At 41.7% G+C, this 18850-nt stretch overlaps 1 protein-coding gene across 1 annotated transcript in view; it reads right to left on the bottom strand.

Annotated features, from left to right (window-relative positions):
• LOC144257426 (N-acetylated-alpha-linked acidic dipeptidase 2-like) overlaps nucleotides 1-18850 on the bottom strand; it is a 47709-nt gene that overhangs the window by 14729 nt on the left and 14130 nt on the right. The window contains exons 9-14 of the mRNA XM_077805377.1: nucleotides 14516-14601; nucleotides 13580-13699; nucleotides 13007-13089; nucleotides 10004-10067; nucleotides 7055-7122; nucleotides 855-946 (exon numbers count right to left, since the gene is read on the bottom strand). Coding sequence (XP_077661503.1) covers nucleotides 855-946; nucleotides 7055-7122; nucleotides 10004-10067; nucleotides 13007-13089; nucleotides 13580-13699; nucleotides 14516-14601 — 513 coding nt within the window. The remainder of the gene's footprint in view (nucleotides 1-854; nucleotides 947-7054; nucleotides 7123-10003; nucleotides 10068-13006; nucleotides 13090-13579; nucleotides 13700-14515; nucleotides 14602-18850) is intronic.

Raw genomic sequence — 18850 nt, 5'->3', positions numbered from 1 at the left:
GGCTGTTACTCTGAAACACACAAGTATATGGAGGAGGGGAAAAGCATGGCATTCTGGATTGGATTTGTTTATTTGTACATGTACATGCTTCTAGGAAATTAAATCTAATAAAGGCCAGCTCCTCAAATGGTTGTAGCTCCATTGAAGCCAATAAAACCATATGTATCAGCCAAGGATCTGCTCAGGAAGTCTGATCCTAGTGCTTACTTAGGTGAGAAACCTCACTGAATTCATGTGAGCAGGGGCTACAGGATTGGGGCAACAGACTTGGGAAACTTGAATCAAGTAACATTAGGGGCTAAATTCCATTTACCTTACTGACATAATTAGTCCCATCTTGTGAGTAAGGATTTAGCCTTGGCAGGCAGGAGCACGTAAACAACTGTATAGTTTCCACGGGGATGTTTTAATTTAGATAGCAACATTTACTGTAGATCACGTTGCATATTTAAAGGCATTTAAGTACACATTTGTATATATATAGTAGGTCATGGCCTTTTATAGTCAACTGCATCAAAAAAGAAAGAACAACCCTCCTTCTTAACTACTGTGGTAGTTTCTTTTAACAAAACATTTGTTTATCCTAACAAGAATACAGCACTAGATTGTTTTCCGAAGTGTTATTAACAGGACATTTAAACTTTTGTTTACCAATTGGCATAGGTACTGCCAATGTGGGTTTGTAAAAACATTTCCTAAAGTCATCGATACTGCTAGCTACTCACCTGCTACTAGGCACTTTTGTATGATCACTATCAATGGCAACGATGCTTTTAAAAACAACACAGAGTGATGCATTTGAAACACTGACTTGAGGGAAGGGGAAAAAAACCCATACAGTTTCATAAACTTGCCTGGGATGACTTTTACTTTCTGTTGAGGGGTCCTTTTCAAGCCAACTCTCATAGAGAGACTTGCCTTCGTAACCCTCATCAGGGCTTGCAATCTGGGGAGGCAAAGCACATGCTCGTAATGGAAGTGTTTCCGCTTCCAGTTGAACTTTATCAGAAGAAGATGCATACTGTTAATCTGCATTATTCTTGATCTCAAACGTTAACAAATATGTGGCTTTACGCATGTCATTTACAATCTATGGGTCCCGATCCTGAGCTGCGTACATCCCGCACTTGGAACAACTTGAAGGAGCAGGGCTTCCTGGCACCAGCCATATGCTGGGGCTGGCCAGAGCACAGTCTAGTCACTGGTGTAAATTAGAGCAGTGCTGAGGGTTGCTCTGACTTATGCCCATTGGACTATGGCCTTTAGGGATGCTCTGAGTGGCAGCCTGGGATGCCCCAACCACACTCCTTTCCCCTTGGGAATGCCCTCTCTGCTAGGAGCGGGGAGACAACAGCCCTAGCCCACTCAAGGTTCTCCCTAGCCAGGGACGATATTCTCCCCACACAGGTTGAGCCTGCATTACAGGTGCTTTGTGGTACTGGAGGAGTGAAAAGCAGATGCACTGGAAGGCAGGATCTGGACCATAATAATAATAATTTATATAAGGGAAGTGCCTTGAAGTCTTGACTGAGATCAGGGCTCCATTGTGCATAGTAAGAGATAGTCCCTACCTCAGAGTATCTTGAATCTAAATAGACAAGACTGGCAAAGTCTGCGTTATTATCCCCATTATACAGAGGGGGAACTGAGAGATTTTATTCAATGACTTGCCCAAGGTCAAACAGGGTATGCGTGGCAGAGCTGCGACTTGAACCCAGGTCCCCAACCATCAGACTGTCCTTCAAGAGGGAGGACTGAAGATAATCTTGTCCATTTCAATACCTTTCCAAAACCAAAGAGATTTGACAAGCAAAGCTTGCAAAAGCAGCCTGAACTCATTTCCCTGGAAAGCTGGAGATTTCACAAACACAAGAACTACAAAGCTGGGAGTGAACTGTTTCAGAATACTGGAGGGGGTCACTTTCTGCACTGAATAGCTATAGCTATAAAGATATACACTCCAAACTGAAAATCTTTAGGGTTCTGACCTCTGAGATTATGTCTGAAGCTAGCAGAAAAACAAGCTTGTGAAATAACTGCCTGGCTGCTATCACTACCCAAGCACTTTGGTCAGGTTTGGGGGCTAAACTCAAAATGAGACCTCAGCAGAAGCAAGCTGAACTCTACAGTGAAGTGCTCCGTGCTCCAGTACAGACTTTATCCTGACATTATCGGCCAAACCATTACCAGGTAACGTAAAAACCATTTTTTCGTCTTTTCCATAGCACAGGAATAGCTTAATATACCCTAATGTTTGCAGTGGCTTAAATCCAATCCTAGGCACTCTCATACCCTACATAGTGCAGATGCCGAGTTTGGCAGATATAAACACAGGATAAAAAGTGACGAACAGGACAAGGGAACCCAATCCTGTATTAATGCAAGTGTTGCCAGTGGCTATTAAATTATTCCTGCCTTGCAGTAGGGCCAAAGAGAGAGGAGTAGCTAAGGATCTCAGTTCCATGCTGAGGATCATGCGTAAGCCCATCCCTCCTCAGAAATCTCTACTTCATGCACCACACTCCTCCTTATAACTTGCTCTCTTGGGTGTAAGGGAGATGGGGTAAAGGGGCCTTAAGACTGATTTCAGCCCAGCGTAAAGGATTATGCCGAGTGCATCACCTTGCTTTTACCCATAGCCTCCACTCACAGCTGCACTAAAGTGCAACAACCTACCATACCCTGCTGTGCTTGGGGCTGGGGGGGAAGGATGGAGGGAAATTCAACCCTACACAGAGGGCCAGCACCAGACATAGGTTCCACTTCAACCCTTGTTTTGAAGGATTAGTGGAGACTGCAGAGGTGCAAAGGTTTTGTGCTGTCCCCCTGCATAGGATAGTATTTCAATCCAGGCAAGGACTTGTTGAATCAGGGCCTTGTGGTACATTTTCTTGCTTCTCAATTATTTCCTCAAAGCAGTGACATTTTAATTAGCATTTCAACACTAATGAACCTAGTCCTATGCATCCCAATGGTCTATACTTTTGTGGAAAGCTTTCATTGAGTCAATTTTCCAGTCACTACTGAAGTTGCTCCTTTATAGCTCAAAGGGAGCTATATGCACTATTATCGAAAGGACAGAAGATCTCTTAGTCTCTCATTGAAATAAATGAGGTCACTATTTGAGATAAATTAAGATAACAAAAATAAAAGATTGGTATTTAAAAAAAGTATAAATTGAGCAGCTTTTTGCAATCTTTAATTTCTAAGGATAACTAGGAGGTAGGTTGTCTGTGCTTGTTCTCTGAATTTCATAGAATCATAAAAACGTAGGGCTGGAAGGGACCTCAAGAAATCAGCAAATCCAGCCCCCTGAGCTGATGCAGGGCCAAGTAAACCTAGCCCATCCCCAACGGGTCTTTGTCCAACCTGTTCATAAAAACCTCCAGTGAACAGCATTCCATATTCTCCCTTGGAAGCCTATTCCAAAGTTTAATTAACCTGATAGATCGAAAGTCATTCCTACTATGTAACCTAAATCTCCCTTGCTGAAGATTAAGCCCATTACTTCTTGTCCTACTTTCACTGGACATGGAGGAACTGAAGAACATATCTCAAGACTGTTATCAGATCTCCCCACTCAGTCTTCTTTTCTCAAGACTAGGCATACTCAGTATTTTTAATCTTTTCTGACAGGTCAGCCTTTCTAAATCTCATCACTTTTGTGCTCTCCTCTGGACTGTCTCCAATTTGTCCACATCTTCCCTAAAGTGTGACACAAGGACTGCAGAGCCTGCCCAAAAGTGGGCCCCTCCCTGCTCCTCCTCTTCCTCCTAAGCCCCACCCTCAACCAAGCCAGAAGCTAGAGCAGGCTGGGAGCTGTGGACCCAGGGCAGGAGGGTCTGCGGATCCCCACAACTGCCTGCGCGCCATGCACGACTCTTACCTGGACCCGGCTCTGTCTGGGGGACCACAGCCTGGCCATGGTAAGAGCCACAATGGCAGCTGTGGGAAGCCATGCCATGGATCCTCCACTTGCCCGGGGTAAGGAGGTCAAGAGCAGCCCCCGGCCCCTGTCCATATTCATCCCCCTCCCCCTGCCCAGGGCAGAAAGGTCTACGGCGCAGCTCCCCACCTCTACCCATGAGGCTCTTACCATGTCCGGGCTGCTGTGGGGATCCATGGATCCTCCTGCCCTGGGGTTGGAGGGTGAAGGGGAGGGCAGGGACATGGGCTGGTGGCTGCTCTCAACCCTCCCACCCCAGTCTGGCGGAGGGTCCATGGCGCAGCGCCCCACCACTGTCCGGGCTCCATGGCTGGGCTCCAGCTGCCGGCCTGACTGGGAGGGGCAAGGCACATGCTGAAAAGTGGGAAGGCCGTGGCCCCCTGGTCGCCCCTATTCCATTGCCCTGGGTGTGACGCCTGGAATTGGACACAGTACTCCATCTGAGGCCTCACCGGTGCTGAGCAGAGTGGGACAATTACATCCTGTGTCGTACATATGTCATGCCTGTTAAAACTCCCCAGAGTAATATTAACCTTTTTCACAACTGCATCACACTGTTGGCTTATATTCAATTTGTGATTCATTATAACCCCCCCCCCCCAGATATTTTTCAGCAGTACTACTGCCTAGCCAGTTATTCCACCCCATTCTTGCTGCCTCCATGCCCTACTGCCTTAAGAGCTCTTCAGGACGGAGATGCTGAGCCCTTAACTGTGACCGTAATGCTAGCAAAGGAATGCAGAGCTCAAAATTGCCAGTGAACTGAAAAATCCATTATTCACACAGCTTTACTCGTGGCCACTGGTGGACATTAATGAGCCTCCACCACTTTAAATGAAGATCTTAAAATACATCTGGAAGAAGAGGAGAAGTCCTAAATGAGCATGTAGGCGAAGTGCCTCTGTGCATCTGGTTATAGGACTGTCTATGGCTCTTTGACCTTTGTAAAGTTGTAATGGGCTCAAGCCTCGTCGTTTGTTGATTTTCACCAGTCCTGCAGTTAGAAGAATGAAGAAGTGAAAATGTGGCTCTCCACAAGCTACACAAGTTTTTGGCCAGTCCCTCCCTAAGGAATTTAGGAAGGTGAATAACTGCATTAGAAAAAAAAACAGTCACTCCCAGGACATAAAAAGACAACTGCTTTCCTTAGGGTCCGATGAACAGCTTTATTTGCACTGGAGGAATAAATACATCGAGCATCATAATCTTCCGTATCCTCGAGAAGGGTGAGGACATCCTCCAGTTTACTTCGACAAAGCAATCAGAAACAGAGAGAAATAGGAGATGAGCCATTAGATTACCTCGGGGATGGAGACAGCAGAACAGAACAAAAACTGGGGAAACTGCTCTTTGAATGAAGACAAAAAGCAGAGAGAGGAAAAGAATCAGAATAAAGTTGTGTCTTTTATCTACAAACTAATACAAAAAAGAAACCCAGATCATTCCAAGACTGACTTCAAACATGTCAGAGAATAGACAGGGCTTTTCAACGACAATAAATGCATCCCCATGATAAATGAAGTAGTGGAAAACATGAATGAATATAACGTAGTACTGGGAATTCCTTGATACCGAGAGAGCATTCAATTACTGAGTGCTCCTGAGGCCCTTCGTTGTTCTATGCTACACTTATGTATTATTCAAACTCTTAACAGAGGGGCTTTTTCCAAAAAAAGGCATGCTCAGGCCTCTCAACCATCTGATGGTATTTAGTTGGAAGTTACCTGGCTAAACACAGATGCCTAACTTAAGGTGTGACGTAAAATGGTGGAGGCATCACTAACAATGTTTTTCACTCAAAGCATTTTTGGTCTGTTTCTCTTCACAGATGGCTCCCTGGGTGAATGAGGAAAGGGAGGAATCCTAATCTGTTTCTTTCAGCAGTAGGAGTGTTTGCAAGTGAAACAGCCTTTCCTTCGTTGTGTGAAGTGTTACTGCTGTGCTGATAATCTCACAAACATTTCCCTTTCCTCCTCAAAAGAGAGAGAGGAAAAAAAAAACCAGGAAGAGGTGAAAAGGGAGGGGAACGCACAAGAAGGAAACACAAAGTTGAAACAGTTGAAGATGAAGAAGCACATAGTCTAGAAACCTTGTGCACTATTTTGTGCGTAAAGGAGTATGATTTACGCTTGAGAACAACCCAGACTAGGAAGAGTCTTTCATAGCAGGGGACACGAGATATCTCAGTGGGGGTCAACTTTGTGTGTCTGTGCCAATAGTTGACACCCACTGCAGGGACCAGTGAGTGGGAGATCGCAGCCCAGTTCCCAGTGAACAGATGTCGAGCAGAAATGTCAACGACTGGAGATGGAAAGTGAATTAACCTATCTGTCTCTGGAGGTGGTTCAAGATGAGGCACTTTGGTGATAAACTCCACTATTCACAAGCCCAGAATTCATACAAAAGACACTTGTATGGCAAGATGAAGCTTGCTCTATATATTTGAAAACTGTCAGTTCTCATTCTTAAATGAGTAGAATGAATTCTCCTGAAGAGCCACATTTTATATGCATTCAAGGAGAAGCAGCATCCTTTAATGTGCCTGCCATCTACAGGAACAGAAGATCTAACGAGCATTACTAAGAAAGAAAGAGAAAACGATAGCGATCTGGGACATCATTTGTACAAATTGGGTATATCTGACCCATTGGAAGAACAATTTAATCCTTTGATAAATACTGAGGTATTTTGGAGGGGGAGTGAGAAGAGATTTAGGGGGATAAGATGAAGAGTAAGGAGGGCACCAAGCCAATTTCTTTTAAATCTTTTCCATTTTCAGGATTTCTTTTTAAATACCATTTTTAATTCCTTCCAGCTTCCTGTCCACTTGTCCAATAACTTAGCTTTTAGTGGGTTGACTATCTTATTCTTGGTGTTTTAAAAATATACACCGTAATATAGTTTTGTTTGCTTTAGTAATACTCTTGATCCTTCAAAGACCACTGAAGAGCAACTGTGGGCCTGGATCATCTCCTAATGAATGGAAGATTTGCCATTGACGTCAAGGGGAGCAGGATCAGTGCCTCTGCAAGCTACAAACTAATCTGCAGTAAGTTTGTGACATCAGTTATCAGAAAGTCATATGTAGCAAACACTTCGCTTTTGTACCTCTTCTGTCAGATTATACACCAATTTGTAGAGAAGGGGGCTGCAGTCAACTCTTAAAGTGTAGTTGCCTGAAAACCAAACACAGACAGGGAAATCTTTTTATACATGGCTTTGACTCCCTGCTAATGGACCAAACCCTGCTGTTCTCACCTGGGCAAAGCTCTCATTGACTCCAAGAGGAGTTTTAGCTAAGTAAGGACTGCAGGTCTTGGCGCAAAGCAATTACAAATACAGATTGTTTAGTTAGATTTACAATACATAAAGCACTTCTCCTAAACTCATCTTTGTCACAGATTCCAAATACAATCATAAAAATTAGACCTGGCATTGAGCCTCAAGCTCAACCCACACCCCCCAAAAAAAAATTACGCCCTCACCACATATACCAACCCCATTCGGTTCTTTCCCTAAAGCCTGTGTGAACAGATGCACCCTGCAATGTGCCCTGAAAATCAGCAGATCTGTGCTATTTTGGATTGGGAGGAGGGAAAGCAAGTTCCAGTGTGGAAGTCCCCTCACAGAAGAAATCCTGCCAGCAGCTGCTTTTCTCCTATAATGAGGGATTTAGCTTCTGTCTTATAATGAATGCCTTTGCTGACTGCAACTATAGCAGTGAGATATTAGGAGAGAGACCAGCTCTCAAGTAAGCGATCCCCAGACCTTTTAGAGCTTTATATGTAAAAATTAAGACCCTAAACTTCATCCAGAAAACAGCAGTGCTCTGCAATCTGCATTGGCTGCTTGTCGTGTGCTCGCCACAAAATGCACTGCCTAACAAGCAGGTGTCTGCTCCCATATTCTGCACCACTGTTAGTTTGCAAGTTGATTTAAGTGAAGATAGAACATACTACAGCAAGCCAGTATTCAGGTGACAAAGGCATAGATTATGGCAGCAAGGTCCACAGCCAAAAAAAACTGTTACTATCTTCTAACCAGACAAAAGCGCAAAACGGCCTTCCTAGAAAATGTTAAATGATCATCTAACATCAGCTGAGAGAATCCAATCATACCCACAGACAGTAAACTCTAGCAACAAATGGTGGGTACCTAGGGATATATAACAACTCTGCTGTATCTGATAGTTTATGTTTTGTTAGAACTGTTAGCAGATTTTGGTAATATTTTAGAGCAGTTTATTGTTTCTGGCTGAACAGACAAATGAGATTCACATTAAAACTAGTCAGACAACTACAATAATGTAATAATGGAAAAGAACCCGGGGTTACATTAGCTAGCACAGCCAAGGAGTTTGTGTATCTAGCCATTGGAAATTAGATGCAAGGCAACGTTCGCAAAGGACACCAACCATTTTCTGTGTGAAAGGACAATGAATAAGATAAATGTGCTGTACTGAACTTGGCATAGTGCAGAACGTACCGTGATGTACTAACTGATTCCTCCGAGGAATATAGATGCTATCATACCATGGGGGATTCAAATGCCTGGTGTCAGGGGAAAGAGGGCTAATGTACTTAAAACAGTGCACTGAAGCGTGGCACCAGTTTTGTTTATTATAGGTTTCACAATGCTTTACTTTCATATTTCGCTTTGATATGTAAACAAAGGCACCACCGCATAATCAAGATTTGGAAGCAAATTGGCACTGCAACAGCATGCTGGCTCCAAATCATCTCCAATAGATGTGTTACAATACACACTGTGAATATGAAGTAGCTGATAAAGCTATTATTTCAGCAGCAAGATCTTCTGTAGGCGTGAAATATAGGCTAAAAGTCTGCTCTACTTTTACACAGCATGTAGGCTGTGTAATTGAAGGAACAGCTCTGATTTCCGCCCCCATCCCCGATTCTTACTGAGCATTTAGAAAGCAGGTTTTGTTTTTGTTTCCAGTCATTGTGTGATGAAGAGAATTCTCTGCTGACTCAAACAAAACTGAACTATTAAACATTCATGGTGAAACCTATTTCACTCATGCAAAGAAACCAGAGTAATTGGGGTTTACATGGACAAAGTTTAGATAGAATGTGGCATCCTCTAACAAAATGAGGCCACGGTGCAGCACAGCACCCACTCTCCCCTGGCTGCTACCCCAGGGATGGAATGGTAGCTGCAGCCCCAACAATAATCATTGGTGTCACTGAACACTGGGATGTGATGGGGTATTGACGTCATCACCCTGACTTAAATCACGTGGCGGGAAATAAAGTCCAGTTTCTTACCAGCATTCCTGTGCCAGAATCTTAATACGTCCTCTGCAGCACTTGAGTGGTGAGGTAGGGCCAGCTGAACCATGCAGCTGTGGATCACTCCCCCTCTGGGCCACTCTCAACCTCCCCTTGTTGCTGGCATGGAGAGCCCACCCCAGTGCACACAGCCTATGCAAGGGCTCTCCTGGCACATCTCTGCACAGACAGAACACGTGGCATAGCTCATGGCAGGGGTCTGTGGCCACAGGGTGAACTCCATCCCCAGTGAACTCAAAGCTTAAAGCGATAACATGAGTTGTCTTGTGATACTACAGTACTGTACCATGAGACATTATACCATAACTCCATTGAGTAAAAGGAGTCAGTCTGGTACAGTGAACATTGTCTTCCATAAACTACATAGCAAACTGGATATCAAACCAAACGTAGTGATGAAATAGATTAAAACCAAGTTAAACTGCTGAACTCATTAAAATATCAATATTAAGCCCTGACCTTTTCAGGAGACATATTTAAGGTATATTTCTATAATCACCTGCCTTTGGCATAAAGATCTCTCCCCGAGTACATAGCTCATGATGGTGCTATTTGCTGTGGGAAACTAGTATGAGAACCAAGTTGGATTCTCTCTCCACTCTCCTCTAAACTTGCCTCTGCCCTGTGCATTCTCAATATCCTGTTATGTACCTTGCATCACAAATCCTTGATGCAGTAATAAATATGCAGCAAAATGTTAACCTACATCTAGGAAGCCAACAGACAAAAAAATTATTAGACACACCTTCTATAGAAGAATCTGTGTTGATGTAAGCAACGGCTCGTTCCTGAAGAACTTTAGCATTCTCCTGTAGTTGTGAAAAGGGAAACATGTTTACTTTACTGATAATATGTGATCATGTAATGTTGCACCATTAATACTATAAAAAACAAAGGGGTTCTGGACCAGTCCAGGTGAGAGGTACTATATAAATGCCTAACTATAGTAATGAATAAGATTGGCCAGTGGTCAGGGAGCGTGAAATTCAGCTGTGCTAGCTGTGGTGTTTTTAAAGTTGATCTTCAAACCATTCATGAAATATTAGAGGTGCCAGCTGCACCTCCATCAGAAAGAAGATGCGGGGCTGAGGCTATTGGTGGTATTATTATAATTGCATGGTGTCACCACAGGACAGAATTAAGCCGGTATGGGTGCCTTAATTGTGCATTTCCATCGCTTGACTTGTCTGGATTTCTTTCAAGACTAAGATTAATTCTGAATTTTGTGGGTTTGCAACACTTGGTTTCGGGATAATTACAATATCCCTCTCCTGTGTCTTACCCTGAATTACTGATATGGGCTCTCAGCCTTAACTCCATTTTAACTAGAGCTGCTGAAATTTAGAATTTCCGTTCCACAGGAAACTCTTACATTAAAAAAAAAAAAAACCACACACACAATCTGAATTGGAATGAAAAGACAAAAGGTTGAAGTTTCACAAAAAAAAAATTGTTTCAAGTAAATCAAAATGTTTCATTCTCATTTTGACTATTTAAATGTCGCTATTTTTATTTTACAAATTGGTAATTGGTTTTGAAATTGGTATTCTGATTGTAAGTGGTGATTTGGTACTCAGTATTCTACTTGGTTTTATAATTGGTACTTGGCTTTGTCAATTGATATTCTATCTTTTTTTCTTTTGGTAATCATTCTATTTGGTAATTTTCTACTGAAAAGTAGTATAGTATACAAATGATATAAGAATCAAATGTAAAAATAAATATATTATAAAATAAATGATCTGATGGAGGATTTCCCCAATGGTGTGTGTGTGTGTGTCTGAGAGAGAGACAAAGTGTCTGTATAAAAAGAGAAAGAAAGGGAAGGCCTGAGCATGTATATATATTCACTAGCCACTTGATTTGAATGAATCATTTCATTTATGAACAGATGTTTCCATAACTAGGGGGTACTGATACATTTTTGGATATTGTGTTCACAACCCTCACCTAATGAGCAAAGGGTTAGTTTTCCTCAAGACTCAGTGGATGAAAGACTGTCCAGGTAAATAACTTCAGAGGATCTTTAATATGAGCATTGACTAACATATCTAGAGTCAGAGTCTAATCCAGGATTCAGAGGGAGAGAATGGATGGCACCAAAATGAAGCTAAAAGGCAATGAACTAGAGACACTGGGGCTAAAGTCCGAGAGGTTGTTAGGGTCCAGAGATTCAGTATGACTCTGCCATTGGGTGAACAATGGATAACTGGCTATTAAATTATCAAACCAAAAGTACCTTAGCACAATGATTCACAAAAAGAAATTCTATTATATGCCTGCAGAAACAGACGTGCTTGATGAGAATTGGTGTTTTTTAAATGTTTTACATTCACTGGAGCTCAGTTCTGTTAGCTATGAGTTTTTATGCTTCTTACTGCTGGAGTTTAGTTGGGATGAATATTTACTCCCCAGAGTTTAGTTTTCCTCGAGTCAATTGGTGTTACACTTAAATTTTGGTTTTCTTGTTAGTGACAAAACTTCCTCTGCATTAAGCAGAGTGGGCAGGCAAGTCTATTTCAGTTGAATATTGGAAAATGTACTTGTGAAAGAAGTTCAAGGGCAGTGAGAGCCTCAAATTTGCCATCAAACAGGAAAACAGGATTCCTTTGGACATTAGGAATAAACATTGTCCATTGTCATTTGTCACAGTATTCTATGGTTTTTGGTTTTGTTCCAATGGCAGCGCAGGGGGATGGGCTAGATAACCTCTGGAGTTCCCTGCTAGCTGTACATTTCTATGATTCTATGAATGTAGGCACATGAATTTAAATGTTATACAGCAGCATAAAATAGAATATAGTTTTTTAAATGAAAAGTTATTTTGAAACAAAAAAAAATCAAAATGTCTCTAAATAAATTGTTTCAAAATGAAACTTCATCAAAATCAAAATTTTCCCTGCCCACCATTTTTGATTTCAACAAACCAACATTTTCCAATGGAGAAAATTTTCCACTCTAATTTTAACCTCGGGTTTGTCAGTGAGTTAAGATAAATTTTGATTAAGTCCTATATTTCTTAGTAGGACTGACCAATCCACTTGCAGCATAAGAACTGAGGGCCAGATTGCCTTGTTCATGGTGCACCCCTATGAAGAGTGAAGTGGGAGGAAAACTCCATAGATTCCCCTCTCTCTGCTGGAGAGATGTGAGGAAACTCAGAGTCAGGCAGTCTGGGCTCCCACAACTGAATTAGCCCTGGGACTAGCACCCAAATCTCTGGACCCACAGGAGGCAAAAGCCATTCACAAAAAGATGTCTGGCCCCTTTCCTTTGCAAAGGAGAGTTGAATTCTACAGGCAGAGGGCTCTGTGGATGTCTGTGGATCACCAGGGCATGATCTAACTTTCAATTTGTAGAGGCCATTTTGTTTGCTGAAGAAACAGATTTTCAAGCAGGACAGCAATTTACCATACTCTTCCTTGGTGTATTTGATTCAAAGCCGACAGTCCTGTGGTTTTTAAATCTTAAGAGGAGCTAGTGCACGCAGACCATTGTTATTAGTTAGTTAGCATTTATATTAGGGTAGTGTCCAGGAGCCCCAGTTAGGACCCTGCTGTGCTACAAACAACTGCGCCCTGATCCTACAATGGGCTCTGTATAGACAGACCCCCCTCAATCTGCATGGAGCTCCATTAATTTAAATGGGGTCTGTCCACATAGACTCCATTGCAGGATTAGGGCCATATAGGCAGACATAGGCCTGGACATGTTCATCTGTCATGCTTTTGTACTATTCTTTATTTACCTCAGCCCACTCTGTGGAACCTAATAGTCCAAATTCTTCTGCATCCCAGCTAGCAAAAATAATAGTTCTTTTAGGTCTCCAACCTGTAATACATAGTAGAATTTGACTTAAAAGAGAAAAATTGTAATAGAGACTGCCACAGCTGACTGAGTCACTTAAATAAAAATTAGTACATCATGGAAAACGATGTATAATATGTACCAGTGAAATTTTTTCACCCCAAATTCCGCAGATCAGTACATCCACTGCAATATTTTTATTGTAAAGACAAAACTCTCAGAGCACATAACATTACACAGGCAAGGACAGCAGAAATTCAAGCAACTCACATCATATGTGATGTTAAGCTCATTGCAGATATATATGTTTAGGAGCTCCCCCAGTTCCTCACTCACATGCACGTGCAGACACATATAAGAAGTTGCAATGCCTATTATGTGAAATTCAACCCTATGCATAGGGCAAACATAAAGTCTATGCATCTGCTTACTGGTAAATTCCACGCAATTTATCAAAATAGTGTTTTTCATAGCCCTTGTGTTTCGTCTTCTCCATTTATAATGAATAAGTTACCTTCCATTGCCATTTTGCCGAAACTCCGAGCAACTTCTTGAAGAACAGCTGTGCCAGTGGTTGGATCAATCCCACCAAATACCCAGGAGTCTCTATGTCCTCCCAGAATAATATATCTGTCTGGAAACAAAGATACAGAATCAGTCTTTAATTCGGAATACACTTGGGGTACCTATAATTCAGTCTTTCCCTTTAACCTCATTTCCCACCTTCCGAAACCACAATGAAAACTAATTTCAGTGTTTTAAAAAGCCCAGCCTATTAGCCCTGCTGACCTTGTTGCAGTTTAGAATCTGACACAAAAATGCTTTTTTATTTTTTTTTTCCGGTTTACAACCTTTGTACCTACATAGACTTGTTTTAAGAATCTTTTCATCCCTTATCTTGGAACCACTGTTAGAATAAAATTACCCGGATCTGTTTGCTCAATGACGATTTGAGCAATTTTAGACTCTGTGCTTTTGAGATGGAACCCAGATGTAGAATTCAAATCAGAACACAGAATTAAATACCAACTATGCCAAAGTTTGTATCCAGGGTTTCAATTTAGGCCACTATAAAGACACAAGCAGCTGAGAAATGTGGATCTAGACCTTGGTTCATATCCTGAATCTCCAAAGTTCAGGATGTTGTGGGATCCAGCACTTTGTTCAGCTCATCACTTTGTGTTGCACTAGAATATGCTGGTGTAAGACTGTATGAATGATGTGCTAGAGACCCTACAGAAAATGAGATATCTTGTGCAAGGCTGTCCCAGTGAGCTGTTTATTGTAGCATTCTTATGTACCACTTACAGATCTCTTTGCGGGAACACTGTGATGGGAGGGACAAGATGACCTAGTAAGTCTTTTCCAGTTTTAAATTCTATCTGATTATCTCTGAAAAGCTAAACCTCATGCCACCTAAGAACATCGTCACCAAATGCAAAAAGCTCACCTGGTTCCTCTGCTCCACTGATAGTGCCGATAACATTGTAAATTCGTGTTACTTTGTTGTGAGTGTGGACATGCATTCTGACCTTTCTGAAACAAAAGCAAAATGAAGTCGTGATCCATGACTTGAGGAGGCATTTGCTAGGGGTGGAACTGTGATAGATGAACCAATTTAAAACATGTTTTACAAACACAGTTAGAACAAGCTCTTGTACCTTTACAATAGCCATTTAAACACCATAGTGGAATGAGGCTGGATTAGCATCCACAAAAGGGTTGGGTTGTAGCCTATCTCCGTGTAGAGGGGATGAATTGTATTTCAATCACCCATTTAGTTCCCCAAAATAAATGGAGTTTTTGCAGCGAGGAATGAATTAGGCCAAGGTAAGAAAAAATATGTTTCGATATTTATGATTCTCTTAATGGCGAAATTAATGAGAGGACTAGTTACCATTGTCAAACTCTCAAGAAAACACCAACTGAAATTTAAAATATAAAAGTTGAGAACACAGTCTATGTGTACAATTTTATCGTTAAAGCTTTAAGATTATAATCCAGCAACACTGGTCAACCAATTCGCAGCTACTTGCTATGTGACCTTGGCGAACATCTCAACTTCTGTATAATAGGAATAATGAAACCTTATCTCTGTAATAAACTGTTTTGCAATCTATGAATGAAATTATTTATACATGGCCAATGTGCTAAGCATGATTATCAGTTTACAGGATCTATACCAGGGCTGTACAAGTTCCTTATTTTTATTTGAAACTGAAGGATGACAAGAAAAATTCCACCAAACACACCAATTCCTAAACTTTCAAAGTTCTTTATGAAATTTGTCACAATGGTTTCAAAGAGAGTCATGCCAATAATATCTCTTTGCAATACTTTTTAAGACAGGGTAGATTAACAGCAGGCCCACAAATCATGCTAAAAACAAAAAGTAGTATCTGAAAGTATATTAAATTTTAGCCCAAATGATTGGACAATATTTAATTATGGGAATCTGTTTTTAAAAATTTCATAAGAACATGCTGCTTTTCTTTATAGAAATATGATGAGTAAGTTTAATTATATGGTAACTGGAGAAACAGTCATTAAAATTGCATGAAACAACTGAACGGTGAAAACATTTGAATAAATTGAGTATTTCTCCAAGAACATTAAAACAGCCGATCAAAGTGATCAAGCTTTGCCAGACCATTAAAAAATCATTCATTTATTAGAAACTCTGTAAAAGACAGGGAATATTCAGTCCTCTCTCTCTTTGTGAAACAAAACACACATTTGTCTGCCCTGGGCAAAAATCCAACAGGGTCTCATTTGAAGTTATTTTCTCAATGGCAAAGCTCTCTAGCTGTCAAAACCAATACCTTCTTCAGCACAACTATCTTTTGGCCCAATTCTCCAATTTGTCTAGGTCCCTCTGTATCCTATCCCTGCCCTCCAGCGATTTTTGCCCAGAAGAGAAGCTAAGCCCAAGGCCTTGAGCCTGCAAAGAGTTGGTGCACAAGTGCTTGCAGGATCAGTGCCCTGAGCTTGTAGTACAGTGAAACCATGGGAGCTTAGATCATAGAATCATAGAATATCAGGGTTGGAAGGGACCTCAGGAGGTCATCTAGTCCAACCCCCTGCTCAAAGCAGGACCAATCCCCAATTAAATCATCGCAGCCAGGGCTTTGTCAAGCCTGACCTTAAAAACTTTTAAGGAAGGAGATTCTACCACCTCCCTAGGTAATGCATTCCAGTGTTTCACCACCCTCCTAGTGAAAAAGCTTTTCCTAATATCTAACCTAAACCTCCCCCACTGCAACTTGAGACCATTACTCCTTGTCCTGTCCTCTTCTACCACTGAGAATAGTCTAGAACCATCCTCTCTGGAACCACCTCTCAGGTAGTTGAAAGCAGCTATCAAATCCCCCCTCATTCTTCTCTTCTGCAGACTAAACAATCCCAGTTCCCTCAGCCTCTCCTCATAAGTCATGTGTTCCAGACCCCTAATCATTTTTGTTGCCCTTCGCTGGACTCTCTCCAATTTATCCACATCCTTCTTGTAGTGTGGGGCCCAAAACTGGACACAGTACTCCAGATGAGGCCTCACCAATGTCGAATAGAGGGGGACGATCACGTCCCTCGATCTGCTCGCTATGCCCCTACTTATACATCCCAAAATGCCATTGGCCTTCTTGGCAACAAGGGCACACTGCTGGCTCATATCCAGCTTCTCGTCCACTGTCACCCCTAGGTCCTTTTCCGCAGAACTGCTGCCTAGCCATTCGGTCCCTAGTCTGTAGCTGTGCATTGGGTTCTTCCGTCCTAAGTGCAGGACCCTGCACTTATCCTTATTGAACCTCATCAGATTTCTTTTGGCCCAATTCTCCAATTTGTCTAGGTCCCTCTGTATCCTATCCCTGCCCTCCAGCGTATCTACCACTCCTCCCAGTTTAGTATCATCTGCAAATTTGCTGAGAGTGCAATCCACACCATCCTCCAGATGATTTATGAAGATATTGAACAAAACCGGCCCCAGGATCGACCCCTGGGGCACTCCACTTGACACCGGCTGCCAACTAGACATGGAGACAGTCTCCAAGAACTGACTTAAAAGGACACTGTCAAGTAGGTTAGGGTGTCAAAAATCCCATGAATAAGTATGTCCTCAGGAAATGTGATTAGCAACTTAATACAAGTTTTGTTCATTTTCATATTGTTTTACCTCTCATTATACAGTTTATTGCTCTCTAGTGTGCTCAAAACATTTTGGATCAGATCCTCAAAGGCATTTAGGTGCCTAACTCCCACTGATTTCAATGGGAGATAAAAGCCTAAATATCTTATGGATCTAGGCTTTTGTCCCTCTGGAAGGGGTACTACCCCCATTAAGGAATAGTCTGGTGCTTATAGCTGAAGCAAGTCTGGGTACTTTCAAGGATCCCTCTGCCGTAACCTGGCCTATTTAAACAGGAGGAGGAAACTAGAAGGCATGCAGCTTCAGAGAGCAGAAATGATATACTTAATGAAATATTACTGTTAACTGATTTGAAACTGTTGGGTGTAAGCATAGTAATAGCATGGACTCAGTGCATGTAGGGATATTGGCCACTGAGCTGGCAGACAAAGTGGCAAAAAATGCTGTCAAACACCAGTAAGCTGATTTAGCGATCCCTTTAAGAAAACTGGAATTTAAAAATCTAATTAAAAATGAGTTTAAGAGAGGAATGGAAGGAAATATGGGAAAAGAAACAGATGGAAAAATATTCCGTGAAATATTCCCAAGAGTTGAAAATGCTGATATACTCCACAGCCCTGAGAGAAAGAACGAAGTGGCTCTATTTAGAATTTTAACTGGCCATTGTGGCTTAGATAGTAATTTGTTACTAACAAACATAAAGATAGATAATGTGGGACATGCAAGATCCAGGAAACAATTTATTATCTCCTTTGGGAGTGTGAAGAATGTATCATCAAAAGGGGGTATTTATATGAAAAACTTTAAGGCCTCTAAGTATCAAAATTCTCACTGCAGTGCCTATTAAGAGCATCAGGAAAATGAGGCCCTATTAAAAAATACAGCAATATTGCAACTCTTTAAAGAATATTGGAAAAGGTGAAAGACTGATTCACAAGTGAGTCTGCTTTGTCATAAAACATCAGATGAAGAAGAAGGAGGAGGAGGCATGCAGATTGCAATGGGTCTTGGTCTTTCTCTTAGGGTCTTGGGGACTAGCGTGACCAGGCCCAGAGACTTTATTTGCTGACTCTCAGTTCAGGAGCTCTGAACCAGGGCGCCACAGTAAGGGCCTTATGAACTTTGTTAAGATTGCTCCTTCCCTGAGACCTTCTTAAAGGGGGCATCTGTTTTATTAGTTTGTTTTGGCTTCCCCTTGCTTGGATCCTTTACAGTCCCCTTTATCGCAAGTGTCAAATTTGTTCGGTTGACATTTTTGTTTGTATGCTTTCTAAATCTTCGGTAAGTTTTAACATACACCCGAAAAAAAATCCAATTAATACTTCAATTTTTAAAATTTAAACATGTCCTTGCAGTGTTGGAAAAAACACATCATTATACCCTCCTGTTCATGATCTTTCAAACCACTTCCTGTCCCACTGGCAACGGAATACTGTCCCTTTGTCAGTCAATGACAGCCACATGGCACATTACCATAGTAATGCATTTTTTAGCTTCATTTAATGCAGTTTAGTGGCTGGAAGCCAAGAAAAGGAAGCATCACCATGTGACCAGATAGGTCTCTGCAGACTATCAGCTCCATGGCCCATGGTTTGTGACCCTCTCTGCTAGTGCCAGAGAGCCAGAAAATGAAACTGACCAGTTTTG

The sequence above is a fragment of the Eretmochelys imbricata genome, chromosome 1 (assembly GCF_965152235.1).
Source record: "Eretmochelys imbricata isolate rEreImb1 chromosome 1, rEreImb1.hap1, whole genome shotgun sequence".
Taxonomy (NCBI): domain Eukaryota; kingdom Metazoa; phylum Chordata; order Testudines; family Cheloniidae; genus Eretmochelys; species Eretmochelys imbricata.
Note: the sequence above shows the minus strand (reverse complement) of the source record. Positions and strands in the feature narration are given on the sequence as shown.